Source organism: Myotis nattereri, assembly GCF_964212035.1.
Source record: "Myotis nattereri genome assembly, chromosome: 3".
Lineage (NCBI taxonomy): Eukaryota > Metazoa > Chordata > Mammalia > Chiroptera > Vespertilionidae > Myotis > Myotis nattereri.
In genome coordinates, this window is record NC_138077.1 from 209,156,825 (window position 1) to 209,176,478 (window position 19,654).

At 54.5% G+C, this 19,654-nt stretch overlaps 1 protein-coding gene across 1 annotated transcript; it reads left to right on the forward strand.

Annotated features, from left to right (window-relative positions):
* The first annotated feature begins 999 nt into the window (after positions 1-999).
* LRRC38 (leucine rich repeat containing 38) lies at positions 1,000-18,001 on the forward strand. Its single transcript, XM_081085635.1, has 2 exons — positions 1,000-1,734; positions 16,639-18,001. The coding sequence occupies exons 1-2, from the start codon at positions 1,089-1,091 to the stop codon at positions 16,890-16,892; spliced, it is 900 nt and encodes a 299-aa protein (XP_080941761.1). The 5' UTR covers positions 1,000-1,088; the 3' UTR covers positions 16,893-18,001.
* The last annotated feature ends 1,653 nt before the right edge of the window (positions 18,002-19,654 follow it).

Consider the following 19,654-nt stretch of genomic DNA (forward strand, 5'->3'; position numbering starts at 1 on the left):
ACCTGCCTTGCTGAGCTTTCAGCCTTGACACCTCCCTGACCTGCTTCCTTGGGGACCCAAGCTGGGAGCTGGTGGGGGAGGAGTGAGCGTTAAGAGGGAAGAGATCATTTTTTAATTCGGTTTCTTGACCCCGTGGTGGTCCTCCATAGCTGGTGACAGACATACGACTTTTCCCCATTTTACGGAGGGGCGCAGGGGGTCCAGAGAAGTGAGGCACGGAGGCCACAGAACAGGGAAGCCAGGCCTCCTTACCCCAGGCCACACCCCTTCGGGTGGGCCTCCTAGACCAGCAGCAGATCCACACTGGCCGCTGCCCGTTCCTGACGAGCACGGGATCAACGTGGAAAGTGCTGACTGGCCTTGGACTTCCTTTGGTCACAGCAGGGCGTCGGGGCGGCTGCCAGCCTCGAGGACCCCCCCCCCCCAGGACCCCGCGGGCCTCGCTGAGATTGGGGTAGGGGTTGGGAGGGAGGAAGAAAAGCCATCCTCTGGCGCCCTGCCCAACCCCATGGACAGCCCGGGTCGCGGCCCCCCAGGAGCCTGCCGGGATTGCTCCGGGCGCAGGGCCACCGTGACCCGGGTTGCGCTCCCTTTGGCAACGGGTGGCGCCCGGGGAGCGTGCTTTGGCACCTGGCGGGCGTGGGGGTACCGGGCTCGGGGCCCGGGACACCGCCTGGGCTGGGATGCGCTCGGTAATCGAGCTTAGTCGTCGAGGGCTCCTGGCCGAGCGCACACGGCAGCTGCTTATCAGGTCCCCGAAGTAAGCCGTCCGGGTGGGGCCGCATTTGGCGACCACCACTTGGCCACCCTCGCCGCTCCCGTCTCTCCCCCGGGATTTAACAGCGGGTTAACTTCCTGTCCTGGCAAATCCTTCCCGAGTCCCTCGCCCCTCCCTCCCGGCTCCCCCTCATCTCTCCCCGCCCCCCCCCCCCGTGCCTTCTGCTCGGGCTCCCCTAGTCCGCCCGCGCTGCGCTCACTCGCCCCCGCGCGCCGGGCGCACGCCCTCCCCGCCCCGGCCGCCCTCCAGCTCCCAGCGCCCTGCCCTCCCGAGAGCCGGTCCCCGTCGCCGCGGCTCGCGCGGGTCAGCCATGCGCCCCCGCACCGCCCCCCGCGCCCCCGCGGGACCCGCCGCCGCCGCGCTCGGGCTCTGCAGCCTCCTGCTGCTGCTCGGGCCCGGCCGCGCCTGCCCCGCGGGCTGCGCCTGCCCCGACCCGCACACCGTGGACTGCCGCGGCCGCGGGCTGCCCAGCGTGCCCGACCCCTTCCCGCTGGACGTGCGCAAGCTGCTGGTGGCCGGCAACCGCATCCAGCGCATCCCCGAGGACTTCTTCATCTTCCACGGCGACCTGGTCTACCTGGACTTCAGGAACAACTCGCTGCGCTCGCTGGAGGAGGGCACGTTCCGCGGCTCGGCCAAGCTCGCCTTCCTCGACCTCAGCTACAACAACCTGACCCAGCTGGGCGCCGGCGCCTTCCGCTCGGCCGGGAGGCTGGTCCGGCTGAGCCTGGCCAACAACCGCCTGGAGGGCGTGCACGAGGCGGCCTTCGAGACCCTGGAGTCGCTGCAGGTGCTGGAGCTCAACGACAACGACCTGCGCAGCCTCAGCGTGGCCGCCCTGGCCGCGCTGCCCGCGCTGCGCTCCCTGCGCCTGGACGGCAACCCCTGGCTCTGCGACTGCGACTTCGCCCACCTCTTCACCTGGATCCAGGAGAACGCGTCCAAGCTGCCCAAAGGTGAGCCGGCGCGGGCGGGTGGGGACGGAGCTGGCGGAGGGAGGAGGAAGGGGGCCGGGCGAGGCCACCCAGCCCAGGGGCCTGGGGTGGAGCCTGGAAGAGGTCTGGGTGCTGGTGAGTGACGGTTCTGGATGAGAGTTGCTCCCTGCTATAACCTCGCAAGTTCCTAGCCTGAACTTTTTCTGGGAACCTGCTGGGGAAAGGGGCTGGGGAGGGACACTCCTGGATTCTCCAGAGTTTCTGGGCCCTGATGCAATACTCCCCCCCCCCTCCCTCTTCTCCAACAACCCACTTTCCAAAGTTAGAGATCTGTCATTTCTCCGTCACTCGTGACCGAAAGCACCTCATGGGCCTCTGGGTCCTAGTACCGGTGGGTGCGGGTTACCTAACAACCCCTTCTAAGTGGACGGCACCCTCCTGATAGGAAACAGCTGATCGCATTCTCACTGCCCTGAGCGTGGAGAGCCAGCAGCGCTAGGAACTCCCCAGCAGCCTCCGGGGCCTGAGCAGGTGTGTTTCTCAGCTCCCAGCTGGCCCTTCTCTCTGAAGGGGGTGAGGATATTCCTGGTGAGGGAGAATGGCAGCGCTCTGAGAGCCAGGCTCTGTGATTTTGCAGCCCAGATGCGAAATCGGCAAATAAAAATGTGAGCAGGTGCACCTTTCGCTTTCCTGGTGCAGCTTTCCCGGGGTGACAGGGACATGCACCCCCACCTGCAGACAGGAGCACCGGGGCCTGGTAGTTATGGCCCGTGAAGGCCAGTGGGAAGGAAGCAAAGGCAGAGCTGGGAAGGAAGGGACCTCAGCATCCACAGGGATGAGCCCCAGACAGGGAGCAGGCGGAGTGGAGTGTCCCTGCCCTCAGGGACCCCAGCCTTACACACGGGGCCCAGCAGAGGCCTCCAGAGCCTGGCTCCACCTCCACCTCCAGCTGGGGACCTCCAGCATGTCCCTAAGGCTCTGGGTAGAACAGGAGGCAGAGCTGTGTGGCACACACGATAAAAGGTGACATCGATACGGATTTAGCTTCCATAGATCCTTTTTCCATACACTGAGGATTCAGGATGTTGCTCACCTACACCCTGGATTCCTGTGCTCACATATTCATGCCACACCTAACTAAGCCCCCACCCCAGGCAGGGCCAGTCACTCCGCGGCAGGCGCAGGCCTCTAAGCTTCCACTTTAAGCCCAGGCAGACTCTCTCCTATTAAACAAACAAACAAAAAAAGCCCTAAAAGGTACAGACTCCCCAGTTTTAAACTTTGCCTTCATTCACTGGCCGGGCTCCCCAGACCCCCCCCACCAAAGCTGCCCGGGAGGCAGGACGACCTCACAGTGGATGGGGCCTGGGTTCTGATGGGTTCTGCCTCTGCTTCACCCTGGACTTGGCATCTTTACCCCCACGGTTCACTGAGCTGACATACGGGCTCTCGTCACCCCGTGAGGGCTGGGTGTTCTGGGGTCAGGATCTGTAGGTGTCAGCCTCGTGCTGCCATCGATGGCTGTGACCGTGAACGGGCCACCTGTCCTGTTGGCCTGAGTGTTCCCATCTCCGACGTGCTGTGGTTGGCCTCTGAGGCCTCGACAGGGACCTTGGTTTGGAGTCTGAAGACACAGACTTGAGTCCTCGCTTAAAACCTGGGTGACTCTGGGTGGGTCACTGAACTCTGAGCCTCATCTTCCTCCTGTTTGAAACTGGCACCTGGAATGCAGTGTAGTCATCTGACCTGGTGATTTTCAGGATCAAAACCAGATCATGTCGGTGGAAGGAAGGAGCAGTGTGAATGTAAAATGTCATTGCTCCCAGACGTATGATCCTAGCAAGTCTCTGACCTCCCTGCGCTTCCGTTTCCCTACCTCTAACCTCAGCATGCAGTCCCCGAATCCCACACCGTGTTTAAATGAGATCAGCTCCATCCAGGGCTCAGTCATGCTTAGCACAGGATGGGCGCCCTGTAACCTCAGGCACCCCCTCCCTCCTTTCCTGCATTTGTGCAGGACAAAGTGGCCGAGAGCCCGGACTCTGGCACTGAGCTGCTGGGTTCAAATCCTGCCTCTACTTCTTACTAGTTGGGTGACCTTCAGTACCCCAGTTTCCTCATCTGTAAAATGAGGATGATGCTAGTGCCCATCTCAGGAAGGGCACACGCAGGTCCCTGGGGGAAGACTGAATAGCTAAGATCCCTCTTTCACTTCCCTTTGTAGCCACAGCCACGTGTGGCCCACCTACTAGGGAAGTGAAGGGAACTAATTCTCATGCCCAGAGACCCTGACATGGGCAGCAGCAGGGAGGGAAGGCGGAGAGGAGTGGGGATCAGGGACACAATTACACAGGTGCACATGCTGTGCCTTGGGTCTGCTAACCTGGCCTCTGCCCAGAGCAACTTCCTGGAAAGACCATTCTGGGCTCAGCTCGGGCCCTGTGGGAAGGGGTGTCATGCAGGTTGAGTGCTCACCAGCTATGTCACTAACCTGCCTGCCAGGCTGGACCCACGGCTCTCTGGGGGTCCCTGCTCCCATCTCCTAGTAACCACTCTCCTTTTCTGACGTCAGACACTGTGAGAGCCTGGTTTGGTGGGGAGAGTGAGGACTTCTTGTCATACTGACAAAACAGACAGTAGGCCAGCCAAAGAGACCGAAGCTGATGACTTTCTCCCCTGGTGACTCCAAGGTGATCCTATTGCTTTTTCTTTAAAATGGAAAGCAGTTTTATTTTCCGGAGGATGAAATAACAGGCTCCACCCAGACGCGGGAGCTATGGAAAAGTCTCACAAAGAAATGAAAAGCACCCAGAATCCTACCACCATTAAAGGTTTTCTGTATTTCAGTTGGTTTTATTCTTAAGCACGTACATATTTCTTAAACAAGTTGATACTAGATTATACATCTTCTTGCTGATTTTGTGTCTCTTACTGAGTTGTGAGAGTTTCCTGTCTTTGCAGTACTTTGAAAATTTAACTTTAAAAAAAATTAAATGTATTGGGGTGACATTGGTCAACATGAACATATAGGTTTCAGGGTGGGTTTCTGTGTGACAAGATCTGTATATTGCACCGTGTGCCCGCCACCCAAAGTCAAGTCTTCTCCTGTCACCTTCTATTGGGACCCCCTTCTCCCAACCACCCCCTTCCCTCTAGCAACCACCACACTGCTGTATGTGTTCACTCATGAGTTTCAGTCTTCTATTCCACCTATGAGTGAAATCATATGGTTCTTAGCTTTTGAAAATGTAACTCTTAATGGCCACGTAATGGGTCATTTTATCAATCTATTAACTGGCCTGTCTCCTGTTGGACGTATGGGTAGATGCCTTATTTTTGTTGTCTACAGACAATGCTGAACATCCTCATATGTGTAGAGGAAAACCTCTGGGAATGTCTTTGGGGTGGATTTTTTGAGGTGAGCACACAGAGGGAAAGTCTATGTTTATTTTAAACCTCTGGAGACATTTTTGCCCAATTGCGCCCCAGGCAGGGCACACTGGTGGCCAGTCGAGAGTACCCGTGCCACCCACCTTTCCCAACTTTATTCTTTTTAAACATTGGACTGGCAGAATAATCTGTCCCCTCATTGCTTTCATTTGCATCGCAGTTTTGATCCCCAGCTGAGTGAACGTTTTGTGTGTTTATCCAACCCCTGGCAGGGGCTGACCAAGGTCTCCCTCTGCCTTTGACAGGTCTGTACACGGCCTGTGTGCCACGGGCTACTGCATTTTTAATTTGCCTCTTAATTAGAATTAAGTCCCCGGGTGTCACCTTTCTCACAATTACTTGTGTCCAGGGCCAGGTGTCAGCTTCTACGGGTGCCACGGTCTGGAGCTCCGGGGAAGGGGCCACTGTGTGCACGGGCCGAGGCGACCTCACCTCGTTTGCTCCCTGGACAGCCGGCTCCCAGGGTCCTGCTGTTCCATCCCAAACACCGGCTCTTTCTGAAAACCTCACATTCATCATGTCACTCTGTCGCTTCACTCACAGGGTGACCTTGTTGCTGGGAAACAGGGGACAGTGGCCCTGCCTTCCTGCCCACCCAGGACAGCCTGGGGCACGCAGCTGGGGATTTGCTCTGGGGAGGCCAGGACCACCGTTAGCTGGGTGACCCCGTGCCAGCTGACCCGGATTCCCAAGGGTTAGGCCCTTTTAGCCAAGTGGCCGTCCAACTCCCGCTGTCCCCGAATCGTGTGGTTTCCAGTGTGATTGGGATGAGGTGCTTGGAAGGCTGTGTCTCCTTCAGGCTGGAAGTGCGCTGAGGGCCCCATGTCGTGTGGGTTGTCGTGAGTACCTGGGTCTGGCACATTCACGGGTACAGGAGCCAAGTCTCCAAATCGCATCCTGAACGGGCCGCCCCGGGTCACAGCGGAGTGCACACCTCCAGGCCTGGGGACCGTCCTGGGCTCCTGCCCTCAGGTCCTCGCCCAACTGTCCCAGGTCCCGATTCTCACCTTTACTTCTACCTTTCTGGTTCTCACTTCGCTCCCAGCGTCCACCGCTCTGGGCACCCCGAGGCTGAGTTGGGAGCCTGCCCTGTGCACTCTCATTGGATCCTGTGCTGCCTCCATGACCACTGCTTGATATTGGCAGCTCATGAGTCTGGCCCGTTTCAAGGACAAAATGTGTCTCGTTTCTCCTTGAAATCCCAGCAGCTAACGCAGTATAAGGTGTGTTTGGAAATCTCCCATGGCTTCCATGGTACTTAAACCCAGATTCTTCCCATGGCCCACAAGAGGATTCTTCCCACCCTCCTTCTCCCCTCCCTGCCCCAGCCCATCCCAATGTCATGGGTGACAGGGAGGGATGAACGGGGTCCAGAGGAGAGAGGGAAGGAGCATCACTGAGCAGAGACGGGGGAGACACAAAGTCCCGTTCCATGGCTTGGATGAAAGTGTCCCCCGAGGAGAGGTCTGGTGAGTTCCAAGATGACCCGTCTCTGCGTGAGCCCCTGGAATACCGAGGGCACGGTGGTGTCATGGAGAGAGGGTGGGCTTTGTGGCCAGGCCTGCCTTTAAATCAGGACCCTCTCAGACGAGCTGTATGACTTGGGGCAAGTCACACAGCTCCTCTGAGCCCCTGTCTCTGCATCTAAAAAGTACCCCACATTGTACACCCACGCTCAAGAGCCCAAGGTGGAGGCAACCCAAGTGTCCATTGACGGGTGAATGGATGAGCAAGATGGGGCCCATCCATACAGTGAGGTATCCTTCAGCCTTAAAGGGAAGGGAATCCTGACCCATGCTACAGTGTGGATGAGCTTTGGGGTAAGCGGTTTACAAAGGGACAGATAGTGTCTGAGGCCACTTGTCTGAGGCACCTGAAAGCAGTCAAATGCATAGAGACAGGAAGTAGAATGGTGGCTGCCGGGGCCTAGAGGAGGGAGAAATGGGGAGTTAGTGTTTAATGAGGACAGAGATTGAATTTTATAAGGTGAAAGTTGTTCTGGAGATGGATGGTGGTGATGGTTGCACAACAGTATGTAATGCCACTGAACTGTACCAGTACACTTAAAAATAGCTCCGATGGTAAATTTTATGTTATTTATGCTGTGGTATTTTACTACAATTAAAAAATGTTTTCATGGGGGTAGAAAAATAAATTACCTTAAAGCAGGGCATCTCAGCCCATCATGATTGACTGGCTGGTTCTTTGCCTTGGAGGTTGTCCTGTGCCCTGTAGGATGTTCAGCAGCATCCCTGTCTTCTACCCACTCAATGCCAGTAGCACCCGACCCAGGAGTGACAACTGCAAATCTCTCCAGACATCACCAAATGCTCCCTGAGCGGGAAAGTCACCCGGGTTGAGAACTAGTGCTCTGAAGGGCTGTTGAGAAAGAGGATTAAGTGAGATGATAATGGTAAAGTACTTAATATAGTTCCTGAAAAATAGTGGGAGTTTCTATAAATAGTCCTTCCTTGTAGAATGTAAAATCATGATCAACCATGTCATTGGAGGGGGCCCACTAACACACATGCCCCTTTTCAACCCAAGGATGTTCCTGTTGCTTTTCCCAGCTGAGCAGAGAGCCCGTCATTAGAGATCAACCTGGGACTCTGGGTATTGAGAAGGGCAGGTCCGGGAGGGAGCCACAGTGGGTGCCTCTGAGCACCCAGAGGCAGCAGGGAGCATTGATTGCCATGAGCTGTGGGAGGTCCCAGCCTCCCAGGGCCATGTACATTTCCTCACACTGACTGTGTCAGGAGATTCTCTCTGACCGGATCATCAATCATAATGAGACACGGGTTGGTACCCCAGGCACTCGGCCCAGGACCCAACTCATAGCAAGCATCTGTTATGGATAATTGAGGTGGTGGCAGTGGTGGTGGTAGAAGTGGTGGAGGTTGGCATCATGGTGACAATGGTAGACATGGTGGAAGTGGGCATGGAGATAGATGGTGGACACAGGGAAGAGATGGACATGGAGGAGGTGGTGGACATCATGGTGAACATGGGTGAGGTGGGCATCATGGTGGAGATGGTAGACACAGGGGAGGTGATGGAGGTAGCAATGGCAGTGACGGTGGAGATGCGGTAGTGATGGTGATGTTGGTGGTGGTCGTGGAAAACACATACATGCCACCCGGAGAATAACACTTTAGGCCCTCAGTGACCGTCTCTGCTCACTTCCTCCCGGAGGAGGACAGGTTAGGAAAACTGCCTGCAGGTCAGTTGATTTCCCATGCTGTGCATGTGACTGTGTTTCTGTCCTCAGGCTCGGGGTGGGAGATGGGCCTGAGTGTAGGGTAGCAGACACAAGTCACAGTCCTGGTGCAGGACTCACTCCTCGCCGCTGCCCTCTACAGACACGCTCGGTGGGGCCAGGACCACGCGGGAGCCCTTGACCCGGTGCTGCTGGTACAGCTTCCTCTGGTGGACATCAGCTGACTGTTTAATCAGGAGAAGTGTCTGCCGGCTGAGACAGGGCGGACAGCGGGGAATTTTCCCTACGCAGCAATCGGCAGTTAATGAAAGTGATGGAGGGGAACAGAGGGCAGCACTATCAGAAATTAGAGCCGGTGTTTCCAGGCATCCCAACCCCCAGCAGCAGGAGCAGGCGGGCACACCCCAGATGCCCCTTCGTGCAGTCTTCCTTCGCAGCACGGGCTGTGTTACCCGCAACTTCTCCAGGAGCTCATAGTCCTCTGAGACCCTGGTGCCCAGAAAGAGCACTGCACAGGGAGTCAGCAGAGCTGGGTTCCACCCGCACTCCCTGTGACCTGAGACAAGTTGCCTAACCAGTGGTCAGCAAACCGTGGCTCCCGAGCCGCATGTGGTTCTTTGGCCCCTTGAGTGTGGCTCTTCCACAAAATACCACGTGCGGGCGCGCACGTACAGTGTAATCGAAACTTCATGGCCCATGCGCAGAAGTCAGTTTTCGGCCTGGGTGAGTCTGTTTTGAAGAAGCACTGTTGATATTTGGCTCTGTTGACTAATGAGTTTGCCGACCACTGAGACAGACGAAACAAGTCTACAAGACGAGTGTGGATGGGAGAGTTGGAAGGGGTCGACCTCAGCGAACGTACCTCAATCAGATTGAGGACGTTTTTAGCAAAGGCCAGCTTAGGAGTACCCTAATGAAGTTAATACAATGTACCTACCTATATAGTTTAAGTTTAAAAAATGTGGCTGTCAAAAGAAATTTCAATCGTCGTACTGTTGATATTTGGCTCTGTTGACTAATGAGTTTGCCGACCACTGGCCTAACCTCTCTGGGCCTCACATCGGTAAAATAGAGGGGGAGAGGTGACAGGGAGGGGAACGAACACGTCAAAGGTGCCCTCTGATCTGAGATGCTGTGAAGGCAGGAGGCCCTGGCTGAAAGGCTCCCTGTGTGTGTGGAAGGACAAAAGCTGCTCTGTTTTTGGTCCTTTCGGTTTGGAGTTTGGGGGGCTAGTGGGGAGGGCCTGGCAAGGTGCCTCGCCAGCCCAGGCTGAGCCCTCACTCCAGTGGGCAGCAGAGGAGTGAGCTCTGGCTGAGAGCCGTGGGACCCACGCCCACTGGTCCCTGGAGAACCGGTGTTAGTCCTTCTTCCAGGGTGTGGGAGGGGGAGCCCCTTCCCGGGACCTGTAGCTCCAGCAGGGAGTGGGGTGAAGAGCAGCCACTCTGTCCCCATGTGCCTTGGGCCTTCTCACACCTCGGGAAGACTTGCAGGCTCTTCGGTCTTGGCAGACAGCTCACAGAACACCCCAAGTGGTCAATGAGCGCAGCAGACAACGTCAGAGAAAGGCGGACTAAATCAACAATGTGCCATTTCACAGCGCAGACTGGCAAAGGTGGAGAGTGACAAAAAGTCGTGATTGGCATGGGTTCAGGGCCTCTCTCACAATCTTCAACTTGTGGGAATGCGTCTTGGGAAACAATTAAGAATCTGTGCACGGATGCTCCTCGCAGCTCTGCTTCTAGTAAGAAAAATACCGCAAACATCCTGGGGTTGGGTAAGTCACGGCTCATCTACACAGTAAAATACCCGTAGCCGTTACAGCTGACAGGTGATCATTGTATGGGTTAAATGGAGAGGTGTTCCTGGTCTGGTTAGCCCACAGAATGGCGGAGTATATTTCTACTTGGAGGATTTGTGTACAGGTCCCACAGGAAAATCTAGAATGGTGTTAGATATGTATTTGTGAGTCCTTTTGTTCCCCTTTTTATTTCTGTTCTGTGTAAACAGGCTTTGTATACAGGGTGGGGCAAAAGTGGGTTTACTGTTGTTCCATTGGAAAATAATACAGTAAGTAATAAATAATAGTACAGGAGTAAACTCTGGGTTTTGCATACTCACAACTATAAACCTACTTTTGCCCACCTCTGCAGTAAATGGAATTAGGAAAACAAAAAATACGTATATTTTAAAATATATTTTTATTGATTTCAGAGAGGAAGTGAGAGGGAGAGAGAGAGATAGAAACTTCAATGATGAGAGAGAATCATTGATTGGCTGCCTCCTGCACAACCCCCACTGGGGATGGAGCCCACAACCCAGGCATGTGCCCTGACTGGTCATTGAACGGTGACCTCGTGGTTCATAAGACAATGCTCAACCACTGAGCCACACCAGCCGAGCCAAAAAACATGTTTAATGACAACAAGTGCTTAGGGGAGCCTGTTGTTGATCTGGGTGCGGCAGCTCCCGGAGGCCAGATCCGGGAAAGGCCCCGAGAGATCCCCTGGCCGCGGGCCCATGCGCTGACAAGGGATGAAAGATTAATCTCCTCTCAGCCTTCCTCTGTGTCATCATCTATTTCGGGAGAATGGCAGCTCTTCACCCTCCCCAGCTCAGGTGTCAGCTGCTGGGAAGAAGTCATTAGTGAAGGGGACAGAGCCCGGAGGGGTGACGGCAGGCAGGTACGGAGCCCCCTGCACAAGGAAGGGGCCCGTCTCTCCCGAGTGTGCCCTGGCAGAGAAGGAGCAGTGCCCATGAAGGCAGGGAGCAGGGGGCTGTCGGCAGGGCCTCATCCCCTCAGTGCACCTGCTCCCTGGGTTTTCTCCCTGGGAGAAGAGGCCAGTGGCACTGGTCCTTCCCACTCTCTCGGGCCCTGCAGCCACCCCGCACGCGGTTTGGTAGGACAGCTGGCAGAGCGGGATGATCTGTGGCTGTGGGACAGGGATGGACAAGACAGGTGTCAGCCCATCCTTGAACTCCATCTCCCTCCAGTCTGTTGATTGGACCTCTTGAGTATAAACAATGGCAGCCACCCTCACTGCTTTGGCTCAGTGGATAGAGCATCGGCCTGTGGACTAAGGGTCCCAGGTTCGATTCCGGTCAAGGGCATGTACCTGGATTGTGGGCTCAATCCTCAGTGTGGGGCGTGCAGGAGGCAGCTGATCAATGATTCTCTCTCATCATTGATGTTTCTATCTCTCTCTCCCCCTCCCTTCCTCTCTGAAATCAATAAAAATATATTACAACAAAACAAAACAAAACAAAAAAGCCATGTCAGCCAACTCTAGCAAGTGTGAGCAAAAAAGGGGCTTGTTTCAGGGATATCAGGTAACTCACACACTGAAGAAACACCAGGGACAGGCTCAGCATCGAATGAGCCAGCTCCACCCTGACTGGTGCGGCTCATAGTTGAGTGTCAACTAATGCACCAGGAGGCCCCTGTTCGATTCCCGGTCAGGGCACATGGGTGGGTTTCGGGCTCCCAGGAGATCTTAGTCACAGGTGGATGGTCTTTTCCTCAACTCCTACCCCTGCCTTTCACTGCCCAGCTGCCTCGGCGACAGACAGGCGACAGGCTCGCTGCCCTGGGGGGTTGTACACTCGGATGCTTGCGCAGGGGCCAGCCAGGTGACACGGTGGGTGAGCAGGCCCACGGCCTGGGTCCTGTCTCATTACAAGAGCCTGACCGTTGTCTCCATGTGACAACACTGCCTCGTCTCCTGATTTAAGTGTTTTTTCGATTCTTAAAGTCAAAGACCTGGCGATGACAAACGAAAGCATTGGGCAGCCCGAGCGGGGCTCTTGGCTGCGAATTTTAGTCGCTTAATCCAAACCTGAGTTCCTGGTGCTGTCCGTCCATGTGCCCATTTCGGAGCAGCCAGGAGCCCGTCCCCTGACAAGGGCGTCCAGAGGCTGCGCTGGCAGCCTGAGCTTCCCGGTCTGGTCCGTCCAGGTCAGGGCCTGGGCAGGAGGGACGCAGGAGGGCTCCAGGGCCTCCTTCTGAAAGACACTCTGTCTGGAGGGAACTTGTTCTGAGGCACCGGGTGGGGCTGACCTCTGAGACGAGGGGGGTGGTGTGGTGGCCGGGGTCAGTCTCGGCTCTGTCATTTCCTGGACAGGTCATTTGACAGCTCAGTTCCATCATCTGTAAAATGGGGACAATTACAGTGGCTCCTCATTGAATGGGCATTAAGATTAAATAGGCTAATGCGTGTAAGGCCCTAAGATTGGCCGCCGGCACACGTGGATGCCACGTGTTAACTGAGGCGCTTAGGAGATGGTGAGAGAACATTCCAGATCAGGAGGGAAGGTCATAGAGAGCAACCTCCTCTCCTCCATGGGCCCCACGCTTCCTTCCTCTGCCCCTTCCCACCTCCCCCCAAGGCCCTGGCTCTCACTTCTTAACTCCTCCGGCTGTCCCTGGATCACAGTGCAACTTTTCATTTTCTCTCTTAAAATATCATTTGTGGCCCGGCCGGGTGGCTCAGTGGTTGAGCATTGGCCTACGAACCAGGAGGTTGTGGTTTGATTCCCAGTCAGGGCACATGCCTGGGTTGCGAGCTCAAATTCCTGTGTGGGGCATGCAGGGGACAGCTGATCAATGATTCTCTCTCCTCATTGATGTTTCTATCTCTATCTCCCTTTCCCTTCCTCTCTGAGATCAATAAAAATATAGCCCTAGCCAGTTTGGCTCATTGGATAGAGCATCGGCCTGAGAACCAGAGGGACTGGGTTCAATTCCAGTCAAGGGCAGTTACCTTGGTTGCAGGCTCCTCCCCAGCCCGGGCCCTGGTCAGGGTGTGCGCAGAAGGCAATCAATCAATCTGTTTCTCTCACATCGATGTTTCTCTCTGTCTTTCCCTCTCTCCTACACTTGCCCTAAAAATCAATGGAAAAATATCCTTGGGTGAGGATTAACAAAAAATAAAAAATATATATATTTAAAAAAATATCTCATTTGTGCCTGTGTCCTGATGCCCCTCCCATTAGACTTAAGTCTCTCCTCTTTCTCTACCTTTTTTCTACCTTCCCTGTCTCCCTTCCCTCCTTCCTTTTTTCATTCTTCCTTTTTTGTATCTAGCGTGAAGCCTCACCCATTTTGTTTAATGCATGAATCAAAGAAAGCTGTTTAATAACGAAATGTCTGCCTAGTAACTAAGAGTAGCCCTGCCTTAGAAGGTTACCCACTTAGCTGAACATTTCGGCCTAGAGCAGGGGATTCTGTCTCCTCTCCCACTCCCCTCCTGGGGACATGTGGCACTGTCTGGACAGTTGTTGTTTTTTCCCCAAAAAGTATATTTTTATTGATTTCAGAGAGGAAGGGAGAGGGAGAGAGAAACATCAATGATGAGAGAGAATCATTGATTGGCTGCCTCCTGCACGCCCCACACTGGGGATCAAACCCACAACCTGGGCATGTGCCCTGACCGGGAATTGCACCGTGGCCTCCTGGGTCATAGGTCAATGCTCAACCACTGAGCCACGACGGCCGGGCTGGAGACATTTTTGCTTGTCACAGTGGGAGGGGACATGCTCCCGGCCTCTAGCAGGCAGAGGGCAGGGACGATGATAAGCACCCTTCAGTGCAGAGCCCCGCCCCCACATTATAGAGTTATCCAGTCCCAATTGTCAGTAGGGGAGGCTGAGAAATTCTGGTCTAAGGTAGGATCCTGCAGGAGAGAAGAGGGAACCCCAAAGTCAGGGTACCCCATCTCCCAAGGCTGCAGTTGGCATGGAATGCGTCTTTCGAAGGCCCTGGCAGCGATGCTCTGCCCCCTCTGCAGGCCCAGCTGACTCTTTGTCTGACTCTTCTTATTTCCCGGCCCTTTGTGAGCTGTGGAAACCCATCAAGCCGGTGGATCTTAATCGCGAAAGCGCCTTTGAGTGTGTTCCGGAGTCTCCCACCCTGGCTGGGCTCATGTGCGGCGGTTTTTAAACAGGTCTGTCTCTTCTAGCCACAGAGAAATGTGAGGTGACATTTCCTCAAAGCGTCACTCTGTAAAAATGCCAAAGTAATCCCAAGGCACAAAGAACACTGGGGAAAGCAGGATTGGCGTGAGGAGTCGGGGCGGGCTCTGTAGCTGGTGGTGTTTTGTTGTGTTGCTTTCCCGCGAATGCAGCCCATTGAACGAGGAATTAAACAGCGTTTCTCTAGGTAATGATGACCTCTTACGGCTTGAATGTTATCTTGGCAAGTGTTACCTTGGCTTTAGAAACTGCCTGTGCTTCATACCGCTTATTGGTGTCCATATTGTTTATTTTCATAACACCTTTGGCTGGGGGTGGGGGGATGTTAAGAGGAGGTGGGTCAAGCCCTGGATAGGTGGCTCAGTTGGTTGGAGCATCGTCCTGTATACCAAAGGGTTGTGGGTTTGGTCCCCGCTTGGGCCTCATATGAGAGGTAACCAATCAATGTTTTTCTCTCACATTGATGTTTCTCTCTCCCTCCCTTCTTCTCTCTCTCTAAAACAATCAATTAAAAAATATATGCCTTAAAAAGAAAAGAGGAGGCAGATCGATTGATTTTCCCACTTTTCCATTGAAGAAAAGTGTCCACAAGGAAATCCCAATAAAACACTGTCTTAAAGCTTTCCTGTTCTGTCCAAAGGCATTTAAAATGCTCAAAAGAAGTAAACAAAAGTTTGACTTCTTCAAAAAAAGGAAACAGTCATAAATTGTAGTCAAGTGGAAGCTGGAGAAACCTGAAGAGCTCTGGTCCAGTTAATTCCTTGGGTATAGAAGGTAGGAACTGAGTCTGGGAGGAGGGACTGTGAGTCTGGTTGCTAGGCAATGGTTCCCATGGGGAGGAGAGCATCATAGATTGGCTATTGACACATAAAAGATGGGCCAGAACAGAAGAAAGGAGGAATCTCAGCCACTCTTCATTCCTCTTCTGTTTCTGATTTGGAGAAGGAACTATCCTATCTAATAAAAGCCTAATATGCAAATTGACTGAACTGCAGAACGACCAATGGAATGACCATTGCTATGACACGCACTGACCACCAGGGGGAAGACACTCAATGCAAGAGCTTCCCCCAGCCTGCAGGCCCCAGGCCAGCCAAGGCGGTGCCAGCAGGGGCCCCCCGGTTGCCCCACTGGTCACTCCCACAGATCAGCCCTGATCACCAGCCAGGCCTACGGACCCTACCCATGCATAAATTTTGTGCACCAGCCTCTAGTATGCAAATAAAGACCCCAAAGGGTAGTTGCAGGTTTGCTGTGCAATGAGCAGGGCCACTCTTTGCAAGACAGAAACCAGTTAATTAGCGTGATGTGAAGAAATCATCTCGACTTTCAGGTAATGCTGGAGATGGGTTGAGGGTCAGCTTTTGAATCCAGGAAGCGCTGAAAAAGCGAGCAATGGAAGGTTTTCCCGAGGGTTGAAAGGAAGCCAGAGGGAAGCAGAGATCGCAGCAGTTGTGCTTAATGACACATGGTGTTCTTATATCTCTGAGAAGCTGTGTTGCTGACACAGCAAGCTCTATACACTCAGTTTTCTCGTCCGTAGTTGGCATAATAACAGTGCCTACCTCAGAAGGTGGTGGTGCGAATCAGAAGTTAATATGTATGTAGCACTTAGAACAGTGTTTGTACTTCGCAAGTGCAATAGGAGGGTGAGTTACTATTTTGTTTTTCTCTTCTTCCACGTAAGAAACAGAAAATGTGAGTTCTTTATGCATTTGAATGTCATGCATTTTTTTTGTATCTGAAGTCTATACTTTGTATGTAGTTCATATTGTGTATCAGTTGGGATGTTCAGATTATGCTTGGTAACACACACTAGTGGCCCCCATCCCACGGCATCTGCCCCACCCTCCACCCCCCCTTCCAGGGGCTAGGTATTACCAGGTCTGGATTAGGGTCTACAGAGGCCCTAAACCCTAAAAGTTTATGCTGCCTTCCCATCACCATCCTGAGTGACTCAAAATCAGAAGATACCATGGCCAGGCTGGTGTTGCTCAGTGGTTGACCTATCAATGATTCTCTTTCATCATTGATGTGTTTATCTCTTTCTCCCTCTCCCTTCCTCTCTGAAATCAATAAAAATACATATATATTTTTTAAAAACATGTCTCCCATCGTAGTTACAGGGGGCTTTTAAAAAGGCTCAAATTCCATTCCAATCAACTTCTCCCCCTTTTGTTTTTTGGGGGGGCTGCTTCTGCTTTGCACTTTGCAAGCACTGGCCTTGCCAACTTTTAGGCAATCCCATGCTACAGCCTAAACCTGTCTCTCATCCTGCCCACCCCTTCCAGGCCTCGATGAAATCCAGTGCTCCCTGCCCCCCGAGAACAGGAGGGTGTTCCTGCGCCAGCTGTCGGAGGCCAGCTTCAGCGAGTGCAGGTTCAGCCTCTCGCTCACAGACCTGTTCATCATCATCTTCTCGGGCGTGGCCGTGTCCATCGCCGCCATCATCTCCAGCTTCTTCCTGGCCACCGTGGTGCAGTGCTTCCAGAGGTGCACCCCCAACAAGGATGCCGAGGAGGAGGACGAGGAGGAGGACGACTGAGCCACCCCTCCCGTTCCTCGCTTTCCAGAACCCACGCTCGTGGCTCCCCTTGGAGGAGAGAGGGAAATGCTGAGACCCACGTGGCCAGTGCCCTGAGCCGCCCAGAGTGGCGCCTGTTCCACGCCTGGGACCCGGGGGTGCACCGGGTGGGACCTCCGACCTCAGAGCGTAGAATCCACTGCTCGAGGAGCTCAGGAAGGCTTCCTGGAGGAGGGGCTGCCGCTCAGCGTGGGGTGTGTGTCGGGAGATGATGGAGTCGGGCTTCACAGCCGCCGGTGGGAATCCAGCCCAGGGGACACGAGACGTGCAGCGCTCGCCCACAATGATGACTTTGTGACATCCACGGCTCTGGCCTGGCCTGGGCCGCCATGATGCACCGCCTTCCTCCCAGGAGGCGGCTGCTCAGACAGTGGGGGTCGGGGTTCAGGTCCTTCTACCCCGTTTGGCTAACATGGCACTGAGGAGAAAGCCAAGAACTGGCCGGAGTGTGTTTGTTGTTCCATTTTGGTTGGGAAAACTTTTGTGGACAGAAACCAAACCTTGATCCTTATCCCCGTGAGGCAGCGACCCACGGAGCAAGGACAGTCGCTTTGAACAGTCCTGATGGGCTCTGCTCAGAGTCACTCTTCCCTCTGGCGTTGTTTCCCCTCCTCGTCCCCAGACCTGTCCCTGAGTCGCTGCCCAGCGTTCCCCCTGCTGGCACTGCTGCAGACTCACCAGCTCCAGAATTTGCACAGAAACCTTCCCGTAGGCCCGGCTTCCAGAAAGCAGGAGGCATCGGACCCACAAAATGGTAAAGACATGAAACGAACGAACTGGGACTCGGCCTCTGAAACCCTCCCCCTGCGGCCTCGGGCTGTGTGTGATGTGATTTTGGAGCCCAGGCCGTGGCAGGCAGTGATTCCCAGCGCGGGGAATGCAGCGCTTTGGTTCTGAGGCAGCACGACACCAGCAGTGTCATGGGCCCAGCGGGGTAATGGGAGGCGACACGCGTTAGCAGCTCCGGGCCTTGTGGGGACTGACGGGGGGCTCACGAGAAGCTCTGGGATGTTTCTGGCATCACGCCTCCGTTGTTTCTCACAATACACTCCTTACATGACTCCTCCATTGCTCCTTTCCGCCTCCTGAGTGTTTGCTAAGCGCCAGGCATTGAGTAAGACAGGCCCCTGCCGCGTGGGCCCCCTATTACTATGGGTGGAGCATAAACGGGTAAGCAAACCTGAAATTGCAAGTAGTGATGGGCGCCATGAAGGAAATAAAGGAGGCCTGTGGCAGAGTAACTGGCAGAAGCCACTCAGGAGTGGGCAGTGGGGTGTCCTAGCGAGGGTTCTCTAGAGAAACAAAACCAGCAGGAGATAGGTATATCCTATCTACCTACCTACCTACCTATCCACCTATCTGTCTTTCTATCCCCCGCAACCTGGGGAGATACCCTGACCGGGACTTGCATGGTGGCCACCTGGTGCATCGGTCAGCGCTCAACCACTGAGCCAGTTTGGTCCAGTGTTGCGGTGGGTTGAATCCACAGATGCAAAACCTGGGGATACAGAGGGCTGACTATATATTTATTGAAAAAATCCGCATATTTGTGGACCCGTATAGTTCAGACTGGTCCTGTTCAGAGGACCTGTATTTCTGGGGATGGAGTCTCTCTTGGGCTTTAAGTCAGTTTGAACTGGCACCCACCAAGCATCCATTGTGTCTGCCGGGGTTCACCCTGACCCTGGACAGTGTGGCCTCTGCCCACCCTGCTGGGGCTCTTGGCCTGCCCTCCCCAAACCATCCCTGCCCTGCCCAGGTGTTTAATTCCAAGCTGCCATTCCTGGAGGTGACCTTGCAGGGTGACCTTCCTTTCAGCCTCACTCACCCGCCAGGATGCAATAAAATCATGGCAGCAACTTGACTTTGTAGGTAGTTCATATTGTGTATCAGTCGGGATGTGCAGATTATGCTTGGTAACAAACACAGCCCCTGGGGCAGGGCTGCCACCTGCTGCAGCCATGGCAACCAGTCAACTTCCACACCGATGAGGTTCAGGGGGAACAGGAAAGGAAGTGGGCATAGAAGCCATTCAGCAGTTCAGTCCTTCCTCATTGATGGGGAGGCTGCAGAATTCTGCTGAGACTGGGGGGAGCTGTGGGCTCCACATACCCTTCTGAGCTGCCTGGGAGGGTGACAAACGCAGGGGTGGGACATGCTCACTGTGGAGCTCTAAGCTGGAACCATGACGTCTCCTCCATCCCCTGAATCCCCATGGAATCCTTGGTCCCCAGAGATACCCTCTGGACAGGATGCACATGAAGTGAGGGCCAGTGGGCCACCATTGCTGAATACCATCCCTTGACCAGGCCTGGCAGACAGGAGCCCTTAACTGTCACAACACTCACTTGTTACAACCCCCATTATCACATGAACAGAGCACATAAACTTCCCCTTCCACAGAGGGTCACACCACCTGGCCTCCGTCCCTACAGATGGAAGGTCAAGGGAAGGAGGAGGCAAGGTGGAGTCCAGGCTGAGGTCCATGCAGGCCGACGTGCTGCGGTGGACCCACAACCACTGAAATGGCTCTCATGGTGTTTGGGAGTGGGGTCACTGGAGTATTAAACTAGCAGTGCCTGGCCTGTGTGGCTCAATGGTTGAGCGTTAACCTAGGAACCAGGAGGTCACAGTTCAATTCCAAGTCAGGGTACATGCCCCAGTTGCAGGCTCAATCCCCAGTGGTGGGCATGCAGGAGGCAGCTAATCAATGATTCTTTCTC

Excerpts from the sequence above, each read along its gene's own strand:
- LRRC38 (XM_081085635.1), top strand. The coding sequence starts at position 1,089 with ATGCGCCCCCGCACCGCCCCCCGCGCCCCCGCGGGACCCGCCGCCGCC. Across the intron at positions 1,735-16,638 it reads CGCGTCCAAGCTGCCCAAAG|GCCTCGATGAAATCCAGTGC; the intron begins GTGAGCCGGCGC and ends CACCCCTTCCAG.